The sequence below is a fragment of the Natator depressus genome, chromosome 1, assembly GCF_965152275.1.
Source record: "Natator depressus isolate rNatDep1 chromosome 1, rNatDep2.hap1, whole genome shotgun sequence".
In the NCBI taxonomy this organism is placed as follows: domain Eukaryota; kingdom Metazoa; phylum Chordata; order Testudines; family Cheloniidae; genus Natator; species Natator depressus.
In genome coordinates this window covers 253,004,247-253,013,462 of record NC_134234.1, presented here as the reverse complement: position 1 = coordinate 253,013,462, position 9,216 = coordinate 253,004,247, and the positions used below count along the sequence as shown (strand labels likewise).

Sequence of the window (9,216 nt, the reverse complement as noted above, 5' to 3'; positions counted from 1 at the left end):
TGATTTGCTAGTGGAAGTTTTGCCATTGATTTTAATGGAAGCAGGAGGATACACCTAATAAGCATGAAAACCAGCCATATCTTAGATGTATAGTTATATTATGTACAGTGTGTATGAATATGTAATATGCAATGTTGTTGGAGTCTTGTTGGGCCCAGGATATCCTAAAGCTTTGTATAAGATCAAAAACTCATCTCTCTCAACAACAGAAGTTGGTTCAGTAAAAAATATTATCTCACCCACCTTGTCTCTCTACTATCCTGGGAGCTACAAAAAACATTGCCTACAACCATGCTATTCTGTCTAGTAGATTAACCAATTAGCCTGTGTCTTTTTAAGTGTTGTTCTTGATGGGATTTTAGTGCTTTCTTAATTCAGGTGAAAAAAGAGAGGTTTCCTCTTAAACATTTTAATTAACCATCTACAGAAATCTCTCAACCCCAGAGGCTATGCTATCAAATATTCAACTCAATATGGATATCCCTCTCAGACTGTTATAGTCAAGCACAAGTTGTATTCATCCTCTTTTATTCAAGTCAAAATACAACAAGCAAATCAAACCCTTCCATTCCAGAGAAAACAAGTTAAGGTTGATCTTTGACCAAAATCTTCTTCAACCCAGAGAAACAGGACCAATGTGAAATCTGCGAGGAAAGAGACTCACATCTGCTGCGGTCAGCCGTTTTGGTCAGTGGAATAGCCATGGTTTTTGTAGTGACCATCACGACATGCGCCTCAGCACCAGGGCCGGCTCTAGGTTTTTTTCCGCCCCAAGCTCAGGTGGGGCTGGGGTGCGCAGGCGGCGCTGGAATCGGAGGGAGTGATGTCACCTTCTCCCAGCGCCTGCAGGGGCTTTACCCCCTCCTCCACCCGGCCGCGCAGAGACGCCCTGATATAAGGGGTGGCACAAGGCAGCGCAGCAGCCAGTGCGCAGATGAGGCGGTGCAGCCCCGGCTCCCCGGCAGGTCTCGCCCTCTCCTCCCCAGGTCGAGGCTGGGCCCTAGCAGCTCAGCATCCCTGGGCTGGGGCTTCCCCTTTCCGCTGTGGCCGGGGGCGCAGCGCCCTTTCCCCGTCTAAGTGGCGCAGCTCCGAGAGCGCAACTGCCCCGAAAAAAAAGGATGGCCGGAACGCCGCCCCTGGAAATGTGCCGCCCCACGCACGTGCTTGCTTTGAGGGTGCCTAGAGCCGGTCCTGCTCAGCACAGGAATTCCACCTGCTAAAATCTCAATGCCTCAGATCATCCCTGCAACAAGATCATCCGGTGTTTTCTCAGGACTGGAGAAAGCTTCAGCTCTTCACCAGGACTGCTTAGTGCACTATCCCATTAGGTACATGACCTCTGGAAAGTCATATTGTTTCAAAGTACACTCTTCTTAAGGATGATAATAGAGCACTTTCCAAGGTTCAGCGGTGCTCTATGGTGTTAGCTTGGCTTTGGCTTTCCACTACAATATTACTGCTATGCCAAGCTGGCTTCGCACCACATGCCATCCAAAGGCTGAGCAGCCCTGTTCCAAAGAGAACCCTACCTGCCCATGAATATGATCTGTCAGAAATGACCAAAGGATGCCTCCAGAGTCTCCCACTCCTGCTCCTCCTCTTTTATGTGGAACTGGCACAAATACTGTTCCATTCAGTCTTCTGGGGCAGAGGAATGCCATATGGAGGGAGGTAGTCAAAGAACAGATAACATTTAGGGAAGGGCAGCGGGTCCAAGTGTGTGGGTGCAAAAGGCAATGTGTTGGGCAGCCAGGCTGACGTCAGATACCCTTGGGCTGGTGAGAAATACTCAATGGGGGGGCCTGCAGCACAGATGTTTCTGGGTATCGGGCTGGAACCCTGTCATAAGTGGGGAAAAAAACAGAAGAGAATTCTTAAAAAAAAGTCAATGCAGACCTTCAGTTAGATGTAATTTACGAGCAGCCCAGGAATCACCTAATGAATTTTCCCAGAGTTTAGCAATGAAAACTAAGGACCGTAGACTTTAATGTCAGAAGGGACCATCTTGATCATCTAGTCTGACCTCCACATTGCAGGCCACAGAACCTCACCCACTCCTGAAATAGGAGAGAGATATCGTGTGTACCAACCTGGATAATGCTGTCCAATCTAAGAAACAGTACCAGGGCAAACAAGCACAGATTAACATAGCAAGGGGTGAACATAGCAAGGATTTTGTACAGAAATGAGGTGGTATGGTTGCCTACACCGAAGTCCTTATCTAGTTCTCTTCTAACCTATGGCTTCTACAAGGTGTTCCTCCTCTCAAATGGTTGCTCAAAAACTGATATAAAAACGGTGAGGGCCCCAGAGACAACATATTCAGCCCCTGAAGGGATGAAGTGCATTGTATTACTCTTGATTGATCTCCATGTGTCTAATTAAAATACAGCTGGAAGGACAGGTTTGTCCAATGCAGGCTTTTTGGGGAAAGGGCTTGGAAATAAAAGGGGGAACAAGATTTCAGCAGAGAGACACCTCCCCAAATATGCACTAAATAGACTTAGTTTCAGGAAGAATGGCACAATGTCTCTCTCTGAGAAAAACTGGGATTCTTCTGGGGTCTTCTTTCTTTTCTTCCCCCACCCTCGGGTAACACCTGTACAAGGGCGTGATACTGAAAAGGGTGAGTCTCTCCATCTTGCTCACTTCCTTTACACATGGCCTTCCATACTCACTGTGATTTCCAACTTTGGAGCCGGAATGAAATCGGCTTCAGTCAGATGCTGGAGGCCACCGAAATAGCCAAATTTTTCATGTTTCCTCCACTTTGCTCGCTGGTTCTGGAACCAGATCTGGTTGCAGGAGAGGAAGGAGGGGAGGCAAATGAAGGCATGGCAGGAATAAGACAGGTCACAAGAAAGGTTCACATCTGTTTCAAAGAGCTATTTCTGATACTCTTTAAAGACTTGATGGAGAGTGACAAGCGTCCAGGGTGGAGAGGCCTGTATGGCCAATGGCCCAACCTACAGAAAATAATTTGTTTTCACAATACACCTTTCATACTATAGCTAATGGACAGGCTGTGTAGCATCTTTGTTTGGACAAACATGGCAACCATTGTTTGATCAGCAATAGCTCATATTGAGTGAGGTCTGTCAGCCAGGATACGGGGGGCTTTCCATTATCCTTTTGAGAAAGTGATAAGGGAATCTATAAACAGCAATCAGAGACATATTGAGACATATCCTTATTTTAATGCATTTCCTGAAGGGCATAGCCCCTAATACAACACTGCTCCCTTCCCCAGCATGGGAGAGCAGTTTCAGCAGTGGACATAACGATGAAAGGCCTGGTGGAGGGTTCAGTTGGATGATCTACTGGCTCATGGTGAAAGTGTTACCAACTGAACTATATTGATGACACTTCTTTCTATACTACCAGGGAAAATTTTTGAAAGCACTAGAATGATTTAAGGAGTCTGTGTCTCACTGGGACTTGAGCTTAAGTCACTCAAGTGCTTTTGAAAATTTTACCCATAAAACCTGCCCTAGCTAAAAAACTCCTACTTTTCTCCAAGGAACATCTGTCTGCCAGGTGACTTGATCTTTCTGGCTAGTTCCAGAGACATAGCTAAATTTTTACAGACTAACCACTACAGAGGTGTATCATTGGTTGCACTGCTTGGTCAAAGGTAGCAGCCGGCATGACCCCCCTCTGGCTCCTACATAGTATGTGGAGGCGTGGCCAGGCGGCTCTGTGCGCTGCCCTGTCCACAGGCGCTGCCCCCACAGCTCCCATTGACCACGGTTCCCAGTCAATGGGAGCTGCAAGGGTGGTGCCTGCGGACGGGGCAGCACGCAGAGCCACCTGGCCGCACCTTGGAGCCGGAGGGGGGACATGCTTCCGGGAGCTACTTGCGGTAAGTGCTGCCTGGAGCCTGCACCCCTGAGCCTGCCCTGTGCTCCAATCCTCTGCCACAGCCCTGATCCCCCTCCCACCCTCTGAACGCCTCGATCCCAGCCCAGAGCCCCCTCTTGTACCCCAAGCCCCTCATTCCCAGCCCCACCCCAGAGCCCGCACCTCCAGCCAGAGCCCTCACCCACCCATGCCCCAACAGCCTGCCCCATCCCTGATCCCCCTCCTGCCCTCTGAACCCCTCAGTCCCAGCCTGGAGCCCCTTCCTCCACCCCAAACCGCTCATCCCCAGCCCCACCACAGAGCCCTCACCCCCTCCCGCACCCCTATCCCCAATTTCATGAGCATTCATGGCCCTCCATACAATTTCCATACCCCGATGTGGCCCTCAAGCCAAAAAGTTTGCCCACCCCAGCCTATATTCTTTGTTCCTAGCTGCATACATTTACATTTAGCTGTATTAAAACACATATTGTTTCCTTGCACCCAGTTTACCAAGCGATCCAAATCGCTCTGTATCAGTGACCTGTCCCCTACAGTATTTACTACTCCCCTGGTCATTTTGTCATCTGCAAACTTTATCAGCAGTGATTTTCTGTTTTCTTTTTGGGTCATTGATAAAAAGCGCAGGACCCTGCAGGACTCCACGTGAAACACCGGCTCAGAGATGATTGTACAATTACATTTTTAGACCTGTCAATTAGCCAGCTTTTAATCCATAGACTAGGTGCCACGTTGATTTTACATCGTTCTAGTATCTTAATAAAAATGTGCAATGCCAAATCAAATACCTTCCGGAAGTCTAAGCACCTCACTGGTACTGTTATCCACCAAACTTATAATCTCATTTATATAATGGATGCAAGTGCACCAGTGCTTGAGTTAGGAAACTGTCATCTATAATTATCAGAAATTCTAAGAATGTTTTAGTGTTGGCAGCACGAAAGCTCCATTATGTGCCACTCAGGTTGAAGTACGCCATGATAATGCAGCTGTTTCCCTACACGTTCTAGCTAGGTAGTTCAGCCGGTCGTCCTGTTCTCTAGTGTGATTTGGTGGTCTACAGCAGACACTAAATAGTCCCCCTTCTTGTGCTTTATATATTGGTCGGGCATTGTGAGTAAACTGCCCCTGCCGATGGCTGTGCTATGGCCGTTCCATTCTAATGCCTTCTTGTCATCTAAACATTAGGCAATAAAACTATAGCTTGTTGAAAATTAGTCCCAGTCCTCTGTCCTCTGTGTTAAACGTCACGTATTATACTGGGATTTAGTTATACTGATGCCTCATAGCATGGAAACCCTTTCCACGCAGTAGGAGATCCCAGAACCAGCATCCTGCTGAGTAGATTACCCCGCAGCCGGAAGATTTACATTCAGAATTGGGCTAAGCATGTTTCAGTTATAAAGTACGTGGCATTCCCCTCTAGTGTCCTGTAAACAGCATCCAAATCTGCTGCACGCTCATATATTTGAAATGTAATAGATCTCACATGCAGTAAGGTTATGGCGTCAGATCCTCAGCTGGCATAAATCAGCTCCATTAAAGTCCAGCGAAGATATGCTGATTTATGCCCCCTGTGAATGTGGCCCACATATGGTATCAAACAAAGAACTACCAAAGGTAATAGACTGTGTTTCCATTTGGGCTAATTTTTGAGATGGCGGGGAACAGGAATGTGGGTCACAATTCATATTGAATGTACATAAGTAGTTTGTAAAGGATCGATAAATGATGAGTAGATATTTTAATAAGTGGCCAGTCAGTTGTTATAGAGTCCAGCAGGTTGCTTATTGCCATTTATAACACATTACTTATGTCTGTGATATGCTGCTTATTACATCTGTTATTTATTAACCATTTGGTTAATCCCACCCAGGGTGAAAGATACTTTCCCCTCCCATCTGTAAAATGGGGATAATGATACTGAGCTCTATTGTAAAACATTTTGAAATCTAAAGATGAAAAAGTACTGTATAAGAGCCAGGAATAATAATAATAATAATAATTAATAATAAATAATAAACAATTTATAAATGTACCTTCTATAGAAGATATGGCTGCAGTGTGTGTGTGTTTGGGTTGGTGTGATGCATCTAGCATTTTAGGGGCACAGACTGTACCTGGACCCTGGCTTCGGGGAGGTTGATCTTTGCTGCCAGTTGGTTGCGGATGTGAATGTCTGGATAGTGAGTGACCTGGAAAATCTTCTCTAGCTCCTGGAGCTGCTCTGCTGTGAATGTCGTCCGAATTCTCCGCTTCCCTTTCCTCTCATCTGTACAAGCAGTGAAAGATCAGTCACGCTGTATTAGAAGGGTACATTTATAAATAGTTTATAAAGGGTTAATACATTATTACCGTAGATGTTTTAAAATTGTTAATCAGTTGTTACAGAGTCCAACAGGTTGTTTATAACCATCTCTACACTACTTTCTAATAATGTGCTTATAACCATCTATGTCACATAGCGCTCGTCTATAACATGCTTGTAGTATATATTGATATAAAATGACTGAATGATTCATTCACGCAGCAGCCTTTTCACCTGTCCTTGTGCCCATCATAAAACCCAATCACAATCTCTCTGTTACCCAGATGGTCTTCCAACCCTAAATTTACCAGTCAGACTCATCTTGCTGTAATTATCTATGGCCTTCTGCTCTGAAAATAGAATACTCCCATTAAGGGAGGCTGAGCATACAGGTTCACCTACTTATTTAATTTGAAGCAAGCATTCAAAGTTCTCCCCTGACTTAAATTAATTTCTCTGTTGACCAGGAGATCTTGAGTCAGGCTGAAGAAAAGTGGCACAATGCACGAATGCAGTAGCCAGTTGCCTTTGGTGAACTGTGTTTAAATCTTGTTTTAAGGTCCTGGGTGAAGTTTTTTTGCTGGTCTCAGCTTAGTTCCTCTGTTTGTCTACTACACAAAACCACTGCACACAATGAGGCTGCTGTGACTGCTATGTCTACTGCTTCGTCAGTTTCATTGCTAATTTGTGTTCCCTTGGTTTGTCTGACCTAGTTTCCTGTTGCCATTTGTTTTTAAACTTAGATTAAGCTATTTTGGGCAGGGAAACATCTGTAATGTTTTTGTACAGTACCTAACGCAACGGGGCTCTGGCCTCTAGGGGCTACTGAAATATCTATGATAAATAATAATAATAATAACCACCAGTTGGAATATTTGTCTTACAAGCTCGATTGTATGCATGTTTATATGTTTTTAGAAGTAACAGGTCACGTGGATGGCCACTCGGCTTGATTCTGACTTTATACTAGTTTTGCACCAGTGTAACTCCATTGAGTTCAATGGAATCACTCCTTATTTACACCAGTAAGATCAGAATTCTGTCCAGAGTCTACGTATGATCTCCTGTTGGCGGTGCAAGCAGACCCCTCCAGCTTGGATCACTTGTTCCTGCTCTTTCTATACCATTCTTTCAGCATTACATACCGCTAAATAGAAGTCTTGCAACTAATAATGAGCAGGGTGTTTGCTGAATTTTTAAAAAGTCACCTCACGGAAAGCCACGTAGTGAACAGTTCTTCAGAACACAGCCATATCTGTTTCTAGACATTGTAATGGTAAGTCAGACTCATGGTCAAATGCCAAGTTACATGGTCAGATACTCTGTTATGGTGTGGCTACTATGTGCCAAACTGCCAGCACAAAGTTGTCTTAAAGCCTGCATAACAGCCTCAGGAAGTGTTTGTTTGTGGCGTAAGTTAGAGTAACCCTCAGGCTGCTCTAACATGGTGCAAGGAGGCAAGCCCTGCATAGAGCAGCGGCAGCAGGACCAGGGGTCTGCAACAGTCAGTTTTGAGCCAGCTGATTTGCAGTATGTGCAGTTGGACCTGTGATTCACAAATGGAGAACTCTCCACCTAAATAGGATGCTGTTGACCGATCAGATCAGCTTGAGAAGATACACCCCAAGTATTGCGATTCATGTTTTTTTTCTGAACTTGTAAAATTGAAGCATGATAAGAACATACCATTTCTAATCTCACGAGTGACTATGATGATCTTTCAGAGTAACAGCCGTGTTAGTCTGTATTCGCAAAAGAAAAGGAGTACTTGTGGCACCTTAGAGACTAACCAATTTATTTGAGCATGAGCTTTCGTGAGCTACAGTATGCATCCGATGAAGTGAGCTGTAGCTCACGAAAGCTCATGCTCAAATAAATTGGTTAGTCTCTAAGGTGCCACAAGTACTCCTTTTCTTTTTATGATGATCTTGCTACTCTGACCTGAGGTGATTGGCAGTGAGAGCACTGGTATAATGCATGTTGCTGAAGAAAACAACCTATCTGAATAGTAGCTTTTGATCTTCCATGGTCTGGTGACAACTGCCAATTTAATTATAAGCAAACTCCTCCTAATGGGAAAAGTTATCTGGAGAGGGCTACTGCATTCTCTCAAAAACAGTTACTTTTTCTGCTTTGGCTGAAGATTTGACTGTTAAAACAAAACTTACCTCTTTGGGGCTAAAACATTTGGAAAGATGTGACACAGCTTCCTAACTAACATAATTGTTCTCTGAGCTACAGAAAAAAAATTGCACAGAAATGGTCTCAACTGGAATCCTGTGTACTGCCTTGTCACCATGCTGACATAGAAAACCAATGACTAATCAGTTCTGAGACCATACCCTGGCAGAAAGGCTAATGGGATATGAGGGGATTTTTGAAAGGCTAATGGGATATAGTTTTTGGAGACTGGTAAGTGAATTATTCCACATGAAACATGGCAGTTTTTTTGGCACATCTCAGGTACTTTAAAAATGGATCCAGTTATGCAAGAATATATGAGAAGCATCAGTTGTCATGAACTCTGTATCTCATTCAGAATGAACTAATACAGCTCCTGTCTCAAAGAATTAAATCCAAATGATTGGACTTTTCGCTAGCATATCAAGCCACCGCTCATTAGACTGCATCCCTGACATTAGCCCCAAGGAGCAAATGTCATTTACACTGAGTCTTCTTGACACTATTGGGGCAGTGATCTGAAACGAGAAACACTTTTGTGCACATATGTTGCAGGTAGCAGTAGTCAAGATCTCACAGAAGCCCTGATTATAGCATTGCATCAGCTTGGAGTCTCCATGGAAAATAGTTGCTAAAAGGGATATAACAGCAATGGTTCAAGCATGAAGAGGGAAAAAATATGGGCGTTTTGTGCTGAGAATATGAATCTCTAGGCATTTTATATTCCATGTGGATGTCACAGTTTGAACTTAGTTCTTGGATTCTCATTGGAGGCTTTTCACCACACAACTCCATGAACCTGGCTGGCCGTCAAACCCTTGTGTGAAATACAGCAGAAAAGCAAGAGTGACAGTATTGGCAATATT

General features: G+C 44.5%; 1 protein-coding gene across 1 annotated transcript in view; it reads right to left on the bottom strand.

The window, feature by feature from the left end:
• Nucleotides 1–1,602: 1,602 nt before the first annotated feature.
• ISX (intestine specific homeobox) overlaps nt 1,603–9,216 on the bottom strand; it is a 33,125-nt gene continuing 25,511 nt past the window's right edge. Inside the window, exons 3-5 of the mRNA XM_074949884.1 lie at nt 5,982–6,133; nt 2,679–2,795; nt 1,603–1,839 (exon numbers count right to left, since the gene is read on the bottom strand). Of these exons, the coding sequence (XP_074805985.1) occupies nt 1,603–1,839; nt 2,679–2,795; nt 5,982–6,133 (506 nt within the window). The remainder of the gene's footprint in view (nt 1,840–2,678; nt 2,796–5,981; nt 6,134–9,216) is intronic.